Here is a 17,544-nt window from a genome sequence, read left to right as displayed (position 1 = left end):
CGTTAATCTAGAATTTCAATAGATGTTGCAAGCCATGAAGTTGCATTTTTTGCCACTGATACTATATGCCTTTTGTGGGTTCCCTTCAGCTCCTTCTGGTGATGTCATTAACAATAGCTAGATCTTTCTTATGGCAGAGAGAAACCTAGGTTTGCTTGACAAATTTTATCAATCTCTAATGACACATGATTAGGACTACCTGACCTTGAGCTATAACACATTGACAAGATTAGTGCTACTGAATGGACTGCTGCTGAATCTTATTCTTCATCTTGGAAAGACACTTCTTCCTAGCAAAGTCAGGTGAGATTTCTAAGTTTTATGAGGCCTTTACAGTGAAAATGACTAACAGTGGAAAAGTCATTGCTGCAAGAATGTTTGAAGTTCATTAGGTGGGCTTTTAAAATAACTAAAACAACATTGTGATTAAAAGATTTAATACCAATTAAACTTTCAGGGGACGTAAGCATACTGCTGAATACAGGAAATCAGTTACAGTGTATAGTAGTGGGAGCAGATGTTCTAGGGTGGCACATTAATAAACTGCAGTATGATGCTACTGAGTACTTTGAAACTGGGAGAGGAAGACAGACCCTTGGCTGAAAGAATCTTTCAGCACTTCAAAGCAAGGAGAATGGTGTTGCTCCTCAAAAAATCACTGGCCCTTATGGGTTCAATGGGGGAAGGAGATAAGAGGAGTGGAGGCTCCCATGGCATGAGTAGTCTCACTAATTTAAAACATTTAACATACTAATGATAAATAAAAACATGGAGGACTAGCAGAAACTATTAGTGATGCCAAAACACATGGCATAGAAAATATATAATGTTTTAGATGGCAATGCTTATTTAAATATTTTTATACCCCGGTAGGACTTTCTTACTATATGAACTGATTACTTAAAGGTGTGGGCAAGCTTTAAAAAGAAATACAAAGTACGTGCAACAGACATTGTCCAAACCAGATGAAGACAGATTCACCTCTTCTTCAAGAGGATTTAAGCTCCCTGCTACTTCACAAGTTCAATCTTTTGAATGTAATAATGTCGGTAGGTAAAAATGTAGTTACATGTGCATCGAAACTTAGGGGGTCTCAAAAAGCAGAATACCTCTGGGACATATTAGATGAGTTACATGACATGGAACTAGGTAGACATTATTAGTTGTGAAGGAATAGACTTGCAATAGAATGGGAAGCATAGAGGTCTTTAGTTAATAAGGACAGAGAGTATTTTCCCTACCTGCATCCTCCAAAGTGACCATCAGTTGCCACTAGCTCCTGTTTTCATTCACTGAGTCCACCCAATCTGCCTTAGCCTCCCCTGGGCTCAACCTGACTCACATCTAAGGCTGTGAGAAGGTCAATGATGCTGATGTAGTGCCATACTGCTGACAGGCAGTGAGTCCTCGCTCACCATCCCCCACACAGCTGCTTCCTTACAAGTGCTGGAGTAGCTGCCACCGGGAGTTGCATGTACACTTCTGCTCATGCAAAACCTTCTGACCAAAAGATATATATCTTGCAATACTGATCTTGCCCAATCAGTACCCAGGATGGGTTAGCTGGAATTTTTGCTCTTTCCTATCATTCCTCACCTGGTCCATCCACTGCCAATGCCACTAATCAAAGACAGGTCATTTATGGGTGCAGTCAGGGCACCATATGGACAATGACAGATAGTATTCATAATCTAGTGATGGGACTCTATAACACCTTTTTGGGTGCCCTGCTATTTTATGACACAAGTTAGATGAAAGGAAATATTTTGATGTAAACTGTTATTATTATATTTGTGACTTGCAATTTTCAACTATTAATATTGAATAGAATACAGTTTTTTGTGATTGCTAGACAAAGATGTGAGATGTTTCCATGAAGAGTGTTTTATGTTTGTGGTCTGTATGCTGTGCTGGTTATTTTAACCTTATGTTTTTTTTTTGATGGTGTAAATGAAGTTTACTATTGTTTCAATAAAAAAGGATACATGTATTTGTAAATAAAAGGAAATTGTTGGGATGATTAAGTGCTGAATATATAACTGGGAATATTGGGGACTGAAGAACACTACATACCAGGGATACTCTTCTATTAAAATAAAAATGAACAATGTTTTGCAGCATGAAAGATGAGGGGCAGGGGAACACTAGACACCAGAAATACTCTTCATATCATGCCTTAAATTAACTTAAAATAAATCATAGCAATAGTCTGCAGTATAACAGATATATTTGGTAAGAAGAATGAAACTCAAATGCCTGGCATTATTGACTGATTGTAAGGATCTGTTATATTAAGGGCAGGAACAAAAAGAACAAACTACTTGAGGGACAATCTATCAACTCATGGACTAGTAACTGGTATGCTGGCATTTGAGTGTGTTTGTGTCTGTATATGCACTGTGAAGCTGCCAGCCCAGCTAGCTAGAATTTTGTAAATAATTCTATGTCATTTGTAAATATTAATATGATCCATGTGCTTGTCTTACAAATGTAAGAAACCTATATGTTATGTGTGTTAAAATGTATGTTATGTGCTGAGTTTCAAAAACGTAACCACAGTGCACTCTGGTGAAAAAAAGAGCAGAAATGTATACAGACTATAAGGCTATGCAAATGTATGTTTTCATGGTAGAAGTTGGAATATACAGAGTTAACTTGCAAAACTCTAAGAAAATAAGTTGACAAGTAAAGAGTTTTACAATGGTGTTTACCACCGCTAGAAGACAGAATGTCTACAGCTAGAGTTTATTTCTATTGTCTTAAGACAGAAATAATTACTAGGTTTAAAATTTAAAAGTGTTAATTGTTTTACGAAGTCCAGTTTCAGGCAGCTTTTAAAAGATACATATTTTTCATAGAGACATGTTAAATTCTGTTGGTCTGTTTAGCCTGGGAACTAAGGCAGAGGTGACAAGAATGATGTCATCTAGCTAACCCAGCAGTAATGTGTATTATTAACTTAAGAGCTATCTCAGAGAAAAAGTCTATGCATTATTTATCTTGTTCTGGACCTGTAAACATCCTATCACCAGCACTTGTCTTTGTTCTGTAAGACTTAGATCATAGTATTTCTCTAAGAGATAGATAGGAATATAGTAATATCAATCTAGATGTTTTCTGTATTTATGTGAGACTGTCCTGCAATGTTGTTTTAAAGTATTTCCTGTGATTCTGAACTCTATCACTGTATTGGGTTATTGAGTATTGTCTTGTTCTGTTATTATTTATTATTAAATATATTTAAACCTTTTAATTGTGGCTGGTTTTGTTTAGAGATATTTTAAGCTCTTAAAGTACTTGCATATGTTTTTGGTGACACTGTATAGGCCACTCCTAAATAGCCTTAGTCTTGGACACACATCATTTGGATAATAGTAACATTACACAGTAAGATTGGGTACCCTTTGGTAAGAGATTTTATACTGGCTGATAAGTAGTGATTGGTGGCAGTGATAACTGCCTTATAGTCTGGATAGAAGGGGGCATAGCAAGTAAACCTGTGCCAGCCTTCCCAGGAGTGTCTGTGTGTTTGTATATAAATCAAATCTCAAAGTGTGTGTGTGTGTGTGTGTGTGTGTGTGTGTGTGTGTGTGTGTGTGTGTGTGTGTGTGTGTGTGTGTGTGCCAACTCCTTGGGCAGGGACATGAAGCACTGGATGGACAGGAGGGGGTGCTGGAGGTTTTGGCTTGACCACTTGGCTGAGATCTTTATCCAATAGCTGTGCCAGTGGGGAGTCTTATTGGGGATCTGGAGAGAGAGGGAGAAACCAGCCCCAGACTGACTGTGATCTCTGTGTGCTCTTAAGGGAAATTGTACTTTACTGTGTGTGTATTTGTCATCCTCCCAATGTGCACATCCCTCACTGGTGCTAGTGGTGAGGATTGAGGCTCCCTGATTACTGGGCCAGTGCAGGGGTGTCACATGCACGACTGTGTAGAAGAGGGAAGGGGAGGGTGCCTGTGCCGACACAATGCATGGGCCGCCAGTAGTAACTACTACTGATTTGCTCTTGCTGTAATTATGGGTGATTCAGAAACATGCAAATTAGCCAGTAATGAGGTCTTTCCTGATTATGGTTAATATATTCCTGAACCATGTTTTGCTGAATTACAGAAAGAGTTCCTTTCGGCCATAGCTCTTACCGCCATTTATGGGGTTCTTTCTGAATCCCTAAGTTGTTCACTTACATAATAGCAATATGTATTTCTGGGGTTAAGCAGCTCATCTTATAGTCCTAAAAAATAAATAACATAATCATAAAGAAGCTTAACTAACATTACTTTTGGGAATAGCCTTAATTATATACAAAATGAACCAAGAACCAAATACATAAAAGTTATGCAACAAAGGAATACAATGCTGTGTGATTAACTTAAGAAAACAGTTATATTAAGAGTGGCATTTGCTCTACAATTCCTTATTTTAAAAAAATAGTAGACTCTATTAATATATTCATTCCTCACAGACTGTGGCTATGTAAGTGCAATCTGCAACTGCCTGTGCTCGATTATGGAATATAATTTTGCAATGTTTCAACAAATTTGTTTTGCTGTTTCACAGTTTTTCAGAACTTTTTCATGAGCTTGTATTAATTTACTTACCTTCTCAAGGTACTGTGATTTTTCTTCTATTTTCTGCTTTCTGTGAGCCTCCAGTAACAATTGAACTGTTTCTAAATAACAAAATATAGTGACAAATTATATATTTCACTTTACCTATCATGATGTATTCCTCACATTGCTTTGATCTTTCCAGTAAAAAAAATGTTGAACTTTAAAATATGATGGCATACATTATGTTCTTTATTTTATTTCTAATCCTACAGTTTTAAAACATGTAATTTTAAATACAAAGAAAAAACTGTTTCTGTTTTACTTACTGATTTCTATGGCTTGGGGTTCATGGGCAAAATTTCTCTCTAAAAAGTCAAAAAGAAAGAAAATGGTTAGCAGATTTGCTCTTCCTTAAATTTATAATAAAAAGGCAGACATAAAAAATAAGCCCTTTTATGGCATATATTCTGATGTTCTGAAGGCCAGTGTCATGAAGCTGGATATCCCCAAGTCTCGTAGCTTGTGTAGGCTGCTAGTCACACTTGAACATGAATATGAGTTCAGGCAAGCAGCCCGCGCACCATTCCCCAATGCATTAGTTAAGTTTGAGCAAGGTAAGTGCGGCAGCTGTGGGAGGGTGGGGGTTGATGGGGATTTAGGTATAGGGAGTGTGAGGGGAGTTTTACAGTTAGGGTTAGGAAGTGGTCAAGGATTTCATAGGTTCATAGAGTGGAAAGGGAATTTTTGGGTTCGGAAGCAGCAAGGGAGTTGCAGATTTAGGGACAGGGAAGGGAGTTTCAGGTTTAGGGAACGGGAATGGAGATTTAGAATTCAATAGCAATTGAGGAATTTAGGATTATGGAGTGAGAAGGAAATTTTAGGTTTAAGGAGTGAGGACTAGGGTTACGAACTGGATGCGAGTTTTCAGATTAGAGTTAGGGCTCTGCTAAAGCTATAGAGTGTTATATGGTCAGGTGTTAGGAGGGCTAAGTCATTACTGGGAAATCAGACTAGTTCAAGCACTTCCATTTTTGAACAAGTTGCAGTCAGCAAGTGTGTCATGAGTTTCTAGGATGTGAACACTTGTAGTAGGACCCAAAGTCCCAAACAGCAACTTTGTACCTGACAACTTGACATTTGATTTTAAATTTGAAATGTATTGTGATAAATGTGGTTTTGGAACACTGAAATTCATCTAGTACCCATACTTTCCCCTTGCATGGCTTCAGTGTCTTGACATAGTGCAACAGTTTTCCCCAAGAAAATCAGCTAATAAGGACTTTTAATATGATAAAGCTAGAGAGACTTTTAGCACTTTAGACAACAGATTTAATTGTTAGGTCAGGTGTTACTACAAATCTACATTTGCCTTTAAAACTCATGAAATAGTGAGTATTTCAATTTGATTAACTGCAGAAATTATATTTGGAGTTCTGGAAAGGCACAGACATTATAATAAGAATATGCTACAAATAAAAACACCTGGGTGATCGATGACTTAACAGTCAGAGACACTGCAGAGACACTGTTTCAATTCTTACTAGGATGGGCAAGTACAGTGTGACGATGAGTTGTCTTTAAGGTGCCAGGATCTCTGACATTTCAAGGATCCTTAAGGCCCTTACACCTAACAAATACCAGTATGACACAGTGGTGGACCATGCTGCGGTAAACAACCTGGCATATAAAACTCTGAAGGAGATGCAGAAAGACATGTCAGAATTATCCATGCATGTTACAAATACAGATAATACCTTGACCTTGAGCAAACTCCATCCTTCTCCAAGAATGATGACGAAGTACAATGAGAAGATAATTCAGTATAACAACTGGCTAAATAGCTGGTGCCATTCTATGTGGACCCAGAATGTGTTAGCTTGGGACGTGATGCTGGACAGCCTCACTTGCTTTGCTGAGGCAGGCTTTCACCTCTCATTCCAAGGTTTCCACTTACTGGCTAAAGCCTTTGCTACCCCTGTGTGCCTTTTCTTACATAGACTCCAGCTAATGGATCTCCTAGCTTAACTCAACCCCCCCCCCAAAAAAATTAACCAAACACAAAATCATATCAAGGTGGGTCTGCTCAATGCCAGGAGTCTCAATATCAAATTGCCCAACCTTGAGGCTGCCCTCCATTTGGGCTACATCCATGTATGTGTGATCACCAAAACTTGTCTTAGCTTTAGATAGTACTCCTTCCATCCCTGTAGACCCGATGGCAACTGTGGTGGTCTTCATAACTGTGAGAGACCACATCACCTCTTGACAGATTCCTAGAGACCAACAAACAGAACCCATTGAAATACAATTGCATTGAATAGGACTATCACCTCATATTCTGTTACTGGACCCTCGTTATGCTCCCTAAAAATCACATTAAGTTCCTAAATATGCTTGAAAAACTTCTTTTAAGCAAAAACTCCATTATTCTGAGAAACATTAACTATACCTCAACAAACTAAGACACCTATACTTTGAATGTAGGATTTGCCCAAAGGTTGCTAGATTTAATAAACAAAAACTCCCTAGAACAGATAGTCAAAGAACCCACTAGAGGTCCAATTATACTAGACATTATTCTTATATATATAACATCTGCATGTAACATTCCCCTGGTATTTTTCTACCTGGTTAAATCCAGTCATAAACCACTAAGCTTTGCCTTTAAAATCTTGAAACCATAGGCTATTGGCCCAGAGGCCCTTATAAGCCTAGCCAAGAATTTTACCCATGTTCCCACAAATGTCATAGAGTTCAGGGATTTCGAACTTGCAGATCTCCAGTTCTATGATAAAGTCTGCAAATGTAAATATAACAATATCACTCAAGATATTGATATAGCTAGCAAGTACCTGCACAAAACAATTCTATGCTCACCTAGATAAATGTATAAATCTGGCAGTCCTAACCAGATCTAAATATAATGAGAAGTTTAGAAAGAACCATTCTGGTGGTCCACAGAAATAAACTATACAACAAAAGATAAAAATTCCTTAAAGAATACAGCAGAACAGATGACCCCAAAATCAAAGCTAACATTAAGGAATTATACCATTAGTAAAACCAAGGCAGCTCGTGAACTTAGGCTAACTTCAGAAGTTAAAGATAATTATAAATCCTTCTTTAGCTATGTCAGGAAACTAAGAAACAGTTCTAAGTTGGGAACTGCTGATTGAGGGCTCAGTGTCTGTTATTCTAAAAGTGTATTAATTCTGGTTTATGCACTTGGGCTTCAGGCCAGTTGCTTTACATTAAGAAGGTTTGTGGTCTGCACTGTAGTGGCAGAACAGGTAGCTTACATCCTTCTAAGTTGGGAACTGCTGATTGAGGGCTCAGTGTCTGTTATTCTAAAAGTGTATTAATTCTGGTTTAAGCACTTGGGCTTCAGGACAGTTATTTTACATTAAAAGGGTTCGTGGTCTGCACTCTTGTGGGAGGAGAGGCTGGACTCTGCCCTTCTGAGCTGGGAATTTCTGGTTAAAGGCTTATAGTGCCTGCATATTTGAACTGCTTATTACTGAAATTGGTACACCTTGTTTGCTGTAGCATAGACTAGATCCAGGCCTACTGAATCTAGCTTTGTTTGTATAACTTGAGCACTAATCCAGGCATTCTTTAAAGTATTTAATTGTATTTCTTACTGCTTGGTAGTAACTTGATTAAAGTGTAGCTATCATTCTAAGTCTTTTGGATTAAGCACATGGGATTCAGACCAGTTGTTTTACATTAGGAAGGTTTGCGGCCTGCACTGTGGTGGCAGGACAGGTAGCTTACATCCTTCTAAGTTGGGAACTGCTGATTGAGGGCTCAGTGTCTGTTATTCTAAAAGTGTATTAGTTCTGGTTTAAGCACTTGGGCTTCAGGCCAGTTATTTTACATTAAGAAGGTTCGTGGTCTGCACTGTTGTGGGAGGAGAGGCTGGATTCTGCCCTTCTGAGCTGGGAATTTCTGGTTAAAGGCTTATAGTGCCTGCATATTTGAACTGTTTCTTACTGAAATTGGTGCACCTTGTTTGCTGTAGCATAGACTAGATCCAGGCTTGCTGAATCTAGCTTTGTTTGTATGCCTGTTGTTTGTTTGCTTGTTATTTCCCTGAAATGCTAATTCCACCGAAAACTCGGCTTTTCAGCGCTTCTGTGGATCCCTAGTGATATCTGTATTGCTTACTGTACTTATTTCCTTGTTTTACTTGAAAGAAAGTTACTGTTTGTCATTTTTGCATTTAAGTTACCTGTAACACATTGCATTTAAGTTACCTGGCACTTGCTCAGTAAAGCAATTATATAAGTCAGCACTAAAAAATTAAAAGCACTACACCCTCACAAACTCCCCTTGAGTACCTCGTTCCCCATTGGCCCTTTTTTTTCAATTATAATGGAATTCCCAATACTATTCTAGCATGTCCAAAGGTCAGTTGTCAATCTCCTCTCCGGTCCAGCTGTTGAATCTGGGAATCTTAAGGCAATGTTACAACTGCCTCAGGTACACAGACAACCCTCTCCTCCTCCCAACAAATTCCAACACAGGTGAGAGATGCAACCATATAGCCATACTGGAGGCTAAGCTCTCTCAACTCAGTACTGGCAAAACCAGTCAGGAGGAGAAGGAAACCACACTCACTACAATTTCAGTCTCACATAGACCTACCACAACAGTAAACCAAACACATAAACACACAAAAACATACTCGGAGGCTCTAAATAAAAATCTGCCTAAGCAGCAGAGACCTCCAAAGCAGACACCCAAGCAACCGCTACCCCAAAAAAAAAACACGTGCAACACATAGCTCACAAAGCCAGTGTGCCGAACAGTCACAGCCCTTAAGGCTAAACAACACACCTGATACACTTGTAATAGGTGACTCTATCATCAGGCACACTGACGTCCCGCTCACCGGGCTGAACAAGGAGAAGGTCACGGTGAGCTGCCTGTCAGGTGCTAGGATCCGCCACATAACACAAGCACTCAGGTCACTCCAAGGCAAGTACAAATATGACTCTGTCATTGTCCATGCTGGTGTGAATGACCTGAGATGTACCTCCCTGGACTACATGAAAAGAGACATAGAGGAGCTCTCTGAGCATGTAGCCCAGGCCGGTATGACCCTGACCTTGAGTAGCATCTTACCCTCACCAAGAATGATGCCACAATATGAAGACAAGATGATCAATTTCAACAATTGGCTTAAGTATTGGTGTCATTCAAAGGGGATCCAATGCTTGTCAGCCTGGGATGACATGCTCGACAAGCCACGATGCTTCACTAGGGACGGCTTGCACCTGTCACCCCTGGGCTTTCGGATATTGGCAAACGCTCTTGCTACCCCCATAGTGCCTTTTTTAGGCAAGGCTCAAAAGACAAACCCACCACCATAGGTATCACAAGGGATAAGAAACTAAGAGTAATGCTACTTAACGCCAGAAGTCAAAACCTCAAGATGCATGCACTCAAAACTCTCCTTAGCATGGAGAACATCGATATCTGTGCAGTAACAGAAACCTGGTTCAAGGCTCCCGAGAGCACCCCAGCACTACCAGGTTATACCTCATACCATGCTTTTCGGCCACAAAACTTGGACCGAACCACAAAAGGAGGGGGAGTATCAATATTCGTCAAAGATACCCACACCTCCAGGTTGGTGGCACAGCACAAAGCATCAGAGACTATCCATGTACAACTAACAGTGGGTAAAACTGCCTTCCAGTTTATAGCCTGCTACAGACCACCCTCCCAAACCCAGGAACCCCACTCGGCCTTCCTGAGAACACTGGAAAATATGAAGGTCTCTCCAAACACCATTATATTGGGCGACTTCAACTACCCAAACATAGACTGGGAGCATTACTCTAGCTCCAACACCATAGCCCAAAGGTTCCTAGAATTTATAAACTCAAATGCTATGGAACAACTTGTTACCACTCCCACAAGAGGGGAAAACATACTGGACCTGATCATCACCGACATGGGGACTCTATGCTCCAGACCAGAGGTGTATCCCTCACTGGTAAGATCAGACTATAAACTAATCTTACTGGATATTCCCATCCCGACTCCACCCCCTGCCCTGAAAACCACAGTGAAAAACTTCTCTAAAGCAAATTTTACACTCCTCAAAACCGAGGGGGAATCCTTCAAAGCCCCCGGGCCTGTGGAAAATATGGCCCAGATTGCAGAATCCTTTATAAATGCATTCTATGAACACCTTCAGGAATGCATGGATCATGCAATCCCAAATAAAACCAAGACCCAATCCTCCAAAGGCAGACGTCCTGTCTGGTGAACCCCAGCCATAAACAAACTATACAATAGAAGGAGGAAGCTACTACATGATAGAGCGAAATCCCAAAAAGGGAAGGCATCTCTGATCAGTATTAGCAAAAAACTACGGGCACTCATAAAATCGTCTAAGGCCAGCTTCGAGAGACAAATTGCACAGGACACTGAGGATAATCACAAGGCTTTCTTTAGTTATGTTAGGAACCTGGGTGGGAATTCCCAGATATGCTCAGAATTAGTCCAAAATGACAACAAATACACCGAACCCACAGACATTGCCAACATCCTAGCTGACAGGTTCAGCGCAAACTTCTCCCCCCCTCCCCACCAAAAGGGCGAATATCTATCCCAGTAGAGTGCTGCCCCCCTGACATCTCAGATGCTCAGGTAACAGCCGCCCTCTCCAAAGCAAAAAACACAGCATCAATGGGACCAGACGGTGTCCCGGGCTGCGTCCTACATGAACTCCAAGAAGAGCTAAACCCAAACATAAAACTACTGTTCAATCTCAGCCTTACTACAGGATATGTACCTAAAGAGTGGCATACAGCAACAGTGGTCCCTCTCCACAACGGTGGTGCCTCAACGGATCCTGGAAACTATCGCCCCATAAGCCTGACTAGCTTGGTCTGCAAAGCTATGGAAAGGATCATCATGGACCTCATAAATAAAGATATTGGGGACCTACAGACACTGGATCCTACCCAGTTCGGCTTTGTTAAGGGCAGATCCTGCCTCTTAAACCTGGTTGATTTCTTTGAAACAGTCACCAAGGCCATTGACGAGGGGAAGGTGGTCCACACAGCCTACCTGGACCTCGCAAAAGCCTTCGATACAATACCCCACTCGGGCATTATAGATAAGCTCACCAGCTTAAATATAAACCCCTATGTCACTAGATGGGTTGCAAATTGGCTCAAGGACAGAACCCACATGGTTAGAATTGCTGGGGCCATGTCAGACTCCAAACCAGTTACAAGTGGCGTCCCACAAGGCTCAGTCCTGGGACCTCTCTTGTTCGGTATATATTTCTCAGAGGTACAGGCCAACATGGAAGGACTGTGGCTGAACAAGTTCGCAGATGACTGCAAACTGGGCGCCATAATCAACTCTCCAGCTGACACAAGCATCCTCCAAAAGGGCCTCATAGAAACAGACAACTGGTGCCAGAGCCATGGCCTCAAGCTAAACGCCAAACTGTATAGTCATCCCCTTTGGCAAAAACAAAGTGCCCACAAATTACCACATAGGTGGTAATCCATTAAGTACAGAAGAAGTAATTAGGGACCTGGGGACCCAAGTTGATAGCAATCTCTCATTTGACAACCACGTGCCCAAAGTGGTTAGAAAAACATTTTATATAGCCCACGTAATCATGAAGGGATTCACATCTAGATCAGGGGAGGTCATCGTGCCTCTTTACTCATCCCTCATCAGGCCCATAATTGAGTACAATGTCCCTTTTGGGGTGTACCTTACCAGACACCTGCAGCAACTGGAAAGACCCCAAAAGTACCTCACCAAGAGGATCAAAGGGCTCAAACAGATGCCATATGCTGCCCGGTTAAAGAAACTCCAGCTCTACTCAGTGGAATACCGCCTGCTCAGAGGCGATCTGTGCCTGACGTATAAAGCCATGTCCAACCCGGAATTAATGGACATGCTGTACCTCAGAAAATCCAAATCCCATCGAGCTACGCGCTCAAGAGACTTGAACCTCAGCAGTGAAATAAATAGGACATGCTGGAGGGACAGATTCATAACCCAGAGGCTCTCTTCACTCTGGAATAAAATCCCAGTCCAGGTTAGGCAGAGTCCCTCATTGACTCTCTTCAAGAGGAATCTTGATGAGTGGATGGGAGATCGTAGGTTTACCCCGGGTATCACTTCTGTGTCACTGTTAGACAGAGGCACAGTATACTAACCTCGAAAAAGGACATAGCAAAATTAATTTAAAATGGGTGGCGAAAGCCAAACACACTCTGGCTAGGCTTATAAATGCCCTAGGGCAGATAGCCTAGTATTAACCTATGAACCTAAACAACACCTAACATTACAGAGAACTTACTCAAAATGGCACTACCTACTCCAATCCAGTGGACATTACCAACATAATAGCAAACAAATTCAGTGCAATCATCATGATGATTATTATCATGATGATCATGATGATGCAATCATTAGTAAAGAATATATACTGAAGGTACTTTCCAAAACTAAAATACATCCTACATGGGGCTGGTAATATACCTGGATAGTTAATAAATAGAACTAAGCAGGCACTGGCAGAGGTACATCTTAAATTATTCAACCTGAGCATAGCCACTGGCTTTGTCTATGAGGTCTGACATGCTGCAGCTGTGCTGCCACTTCACAAGGGCAGCCTTACCACTGACCCCAGAAATTAGAGGTCCATCAATCTGACAAGCCTCATCTACAAAGTTATGGAACATCTTATAACTGACTTGATAAACTATGATGTTAATAATCTTATTAAACTAGACTCACAGATGTTGATCTTTGACAAGGGAAGACCCTGTCTAATGAATCTAGTTAACTTCCTTGAATGGATAACAGAGGCTGTTGACAGCAGCCATTCTGTATATACAACATTCCTCGACCTGGCCAAAGTATTTTATACCATTCTTCATTTTAGCATAATAAACAAGGTATATGCACTTCAAATAGATCCCTAGGTAGTAAAATGGATGGCAAATTAGCTAAAACATATAACCCACAGAGTGAGAGTAGCAGGTAGTTCCTCAGATGATATGAGAGTGACCAGTGGGGTCTACTTCTAAATTTTAAAGTTTCAAAACTTCAAATTTCTTATGGTCAAGACCATAAGAGAGAAGTTTTCAAACTTTGAAATACAAATTTTAAAAAATCTTTTTTTTTTTTTACATTTTTGCAGGGAGGCAAGCCCACTTGCACCCCCTACACCCCTGCTAATTAAATATACCAACTCAGAGATCATACTACAGCAAGGAAAATGGTAAATATACCATTCTGAGCTGTACGGCAATTTGCATTTAAACAGTTCAAAGTTTCAAAACTTCGATCTTATGGTGTCAGCCATAAGAAACTTGACATTTAGTAGTAGACCTGACCAATGGTATTCTGCAGGGCTCATTACTAGAATCTCTGTTGTTTGGCATTTACTTTTCAGATCCTCAGATCATGAAGCAAGATCTCTGGTTAACCAAATTTGCAGATGACTTTAAACTGGGTGTTATTCTCAGATTTCCCTCTGATGTCCAGGTCCTCCAGCAAGAGCTTACACCTGCCAGTACTTGGTGTACAAATAACAAAGCCAAATGCAAAAAAGTACAGTTTTGTCATGTTTGTTACATAACTCCTTACCCCAGATTACAGCATTGACAAAACCTCACTTCATAATGAGAATATAATTAGAGACCTTGGAAAATGGGATGGCAATTCTCTCTCCTTTGATCATTATGTTGCTATAATAGTCAGGAAGTCCTATTATTCTGTGCAGCTGATCACAAAAGGAACATCACCCAGGTCTAAGGAAATCATTACCATCATATATTGTATATTAATTACATCAGTCATAGAATACAGTGCACCCTTTGGGAAGTACCTCACAAGACATATCAAATAACTGGAAATACCCCCGAAGTTCCTAACTGAAAATTTCGCTAGCTTAAGCTAAAAGAATAGACTGGAAGTACAGTCTCTTAATTCAATGTTCTAGAGACTCATGACGGGTGATCTGTGCCTTGTTTTCCATGGCACTATAGACCCAGTAGTCCAGAATCTATTGTATTATCATAAAAGCAAGCAAGTCTACTAATACTAGGACCAGAGATCTGAACCTACATGAGCAAATAAATAAAATATGGTAGAAAGATAGATTCATTACACCATGCATTTCCCCATCTCTGGAATAGACTTCCACTGTATATTAAGCAGTACAGTACATTATATTCCTTCAAATGGCAACCAGATGACTGGATGGGTATTCACAAATTTACACCTGACTTGAGTGGCCTAGCTCTCCCTGAAAATTAAGATAAGGTTTAAGAATGGGTAATGTGAAGAGTAAAAGGCCACTAGGCCCACTGGCCTTGTATTTCCTATGATCTTATTATCCTATGAATGTGTAAATTATAACGACAAATCTGAGATTTTCTCTTCTTATAAGAAAAGTAAACTCAGATTTTAATCTATCTGTCTACAACAAGAATATAATTTATTTTAAGTATTTGTAAGCTTTACAAGCATCTCTTTCCATAAATAACAAGCATAAACAAAAATATGTTACTAGATCATTGGAAAAGACTGGAAAAGAACTTTATTAACTCCTTAAAATAGATGAATGTACCTATCCATCTAGCTACTGGGGCAGAGCACTGAAGAGCCATGACCAATTACAGGCTCAGCAAGGGCTGAATACACAATAAAATAATTTATGAAGAGTAAGTGTACATACAAGAAAAATAAATCAGGTATATGCAGTGTACAGCAACAATTTAATACAATATGATATTATAAAGTTTAGAACTATGAAAGTGAAAAAATGTATATCTATGGAGACATAAAACATTTATATTGATATTTATGAGTTTGGCATAATGCTTAAGGTGTTCGTGCCATAGACACAAGGAATAGGTTTGATTTGGAGCTTAGGTTATTGGCTATCCTTCAGGGCAGTTAGCCTAGTATTCACCTATGAATCTATGAAGTACTGAGCCTTCCAAGTTAAAGAACAGCAGAAATGTATTGTCAATAATAAGCAATCAAACAATTAAGCAGTTAAATCACTAAGCTGTCAATCAATAAGTCTTAAACAACAAGCTTGGTACAAGCACTCTTTGAAAATGTAGAAACTGAAAAAAGTAAGATTGGAAAGCTAGAAGGCTGCAACGAATACTATACACACACACACACACACACACACACACACATATATATATATATATATATATATATATATATATATATATATATATATATATATATAAAAAAGGAAAGCAATGTGCAGGTAGGGATCTCTAAATAAATATGACAGATATAGCAGATTATTGCTAATAACAATAGTATGCAGGTAAGTAAATCCAAATACATGCTTTATAATAAATAAAAAAATAATATGTACCTTAATTATTCATAATAAGTATTTCCAATAGCATAGTAAAGAATGTATAAACATTAGCAATGCTGAAATATCACACCAAATCTTTCAGCATATGTTCATTTATACCTCAGCAGGGAACAAAGTTCTAGATTTAAAAGTGTACCACACTTATTTCTTATTAAAACTATTAGCTGCATTATCGACTGGTTGTATGAAATGGACCTAGAGCACTATAGAAATTTTCAATGCATCGGGGTTAGTATTTCAGACCACATTAAAATGCTGAGCCACTGGACTAGGTTCCATATTTCATTTAATATTTCTTAAGAGATCCAGCAGGTATAATCTAACTTTCTTTGTTTGCTGTATACAAAATATTTCACAAGAGCAATTTCGAACAATGTCCCTCTAAACCTGAAATGGATTACCAAGATCTATTAGGCAATCTGAAAATATGAAACAATTTAAAACAACTCTAGATAACTATTTTGGTGACAAATGTTTTATCTGTTAGACAGGCTATAAACTCCACTTATCCATGCCTGACCAGCTATGTATGTATCAGCAAACTGCGAATGCTCATAAGAGCAAACACAGACAAAGCGATCATTTTATATCAAACTGTAAACTGATCAAACATAAAAAACACACAAAAATTAAAACTTTATTTTTTGCAGGGAGGCAAGCCCCCTGCATCCCCCTCCACCGTCTGCTAATTATATAGTTGAGATTCCCTTAACATGCTGCAATGCAATCCAATGCAAAATGCTGCCAGTAGAAACTCCATTTACAGAGTGTTGGTTCTTATAGGCATTTGCATTTTTTTGCAGTAGTAAAAAGCATTCACTCATGTGAGCTTTTGCTCTTGTCAACTACAACTTTATGTATGTAAGTGTACATGTATGTAAATGATTTGATTTGTATTGTAAGCAACTGCCATTTCATGCGAAGGATTGAGCAAACTAGTTCAAACACTCACAGTATCCAGTGATACACAAAATGACTGCACTCTAGCAATAAAGTGAAATTAAAAAATTGGGAAAGCATTTCCAAAACACAAACACCAAGTCAGGGCATAACTATGATTCACAGAATGAGACATCCATTTAAGTGGCATTTATGTGTAAGGAAGTTTTATGTCTAATTTTTTTTCTACTGTTTCCACATCTCAGAATCATTCTGTTATGCATGACATCTTCAAGTCCAGTCCACATCCACAAAATAGATGCCTGAAGAAATAATAGGACCATCTGAAATATGAGTGGGAGTAGGCAATGACATAGTATGGAAAAAGAAACCTGCACCACAACTTCAGTGCACTTACAGTTTTAAAAGTAGCAACTCAAAGCAATGCATCATTGTATGCTCCCACTCCCTCAGTATCTGCTATAATGAGATTACAATGCTACCACCATTACTGAGAGAGTACAAGATTGCTAGCAAAAGCGCCACCCAAGCTGGTGGTTACCACTCCTTCCCATCCCTCCTCATCTGGCTCGTCTAGCACCTGTGTCACTGATTGACACAAGGGTATCTGGGCTGCACTCAGAGCTTAATTTCTTTATGCCATGGAGCAAGGATAAGGGATCAAAATATTTTCTGATTCATCCTAAC

The 17,544-nt window shown here is 39.4% G+C and overlaps 1 protein-coding gene across 7 annotated transcripts in view; it reads right to left on the bottom strand.

Annotated features, from left to right (window-relative positions):
- Positions 1-17,544, bottom strand: part of HOATZ (HOATZ cilia and flagella associated protein) — a 437,779-nt gene that overhangs the window by 411,150 nt on the left and 9,085 nt on the right. For all 7 annotated transcript variants that reach the window (XM_044080986.1, XM_044080987.1, XM_044080985.1 and 4 more), the window contains exons 2-3: positions 4,880-4,918; positions 4,602-4,672 (exon numbers count right to left, since the gene is read on the bottom strand). In XM_044080986.1, coding sequence (XP_043936921.1) covers positions 4,602-4,672; positions 4,880-4,918 — 110 coding nt within the window. The remainder of the gene's footprint in view (positions 1-4,601; positions 4,673-4,879; positions 4,919-17,544) is intronic.

This window comes from Protopterus annectens, chromosome 8.part0 (assembly GCF_019279795.1).
Source record: "Protopterus annectens isolate FY-2018-M chromosome 8.part0, PAN1.0, whole genome shotgun sequence".
NCBI classification, from domain to species: Eukaryota; Metazoa; Chordata; order Ceratodontiformes; family Protopteridae; genus Protopterus; species Protopterus annectens.
The sequence above is the reverse complement of the archived record's forward strand: the minus strand, read 5'-3'. Positions and strand labels throughout refer to the sequence as shown.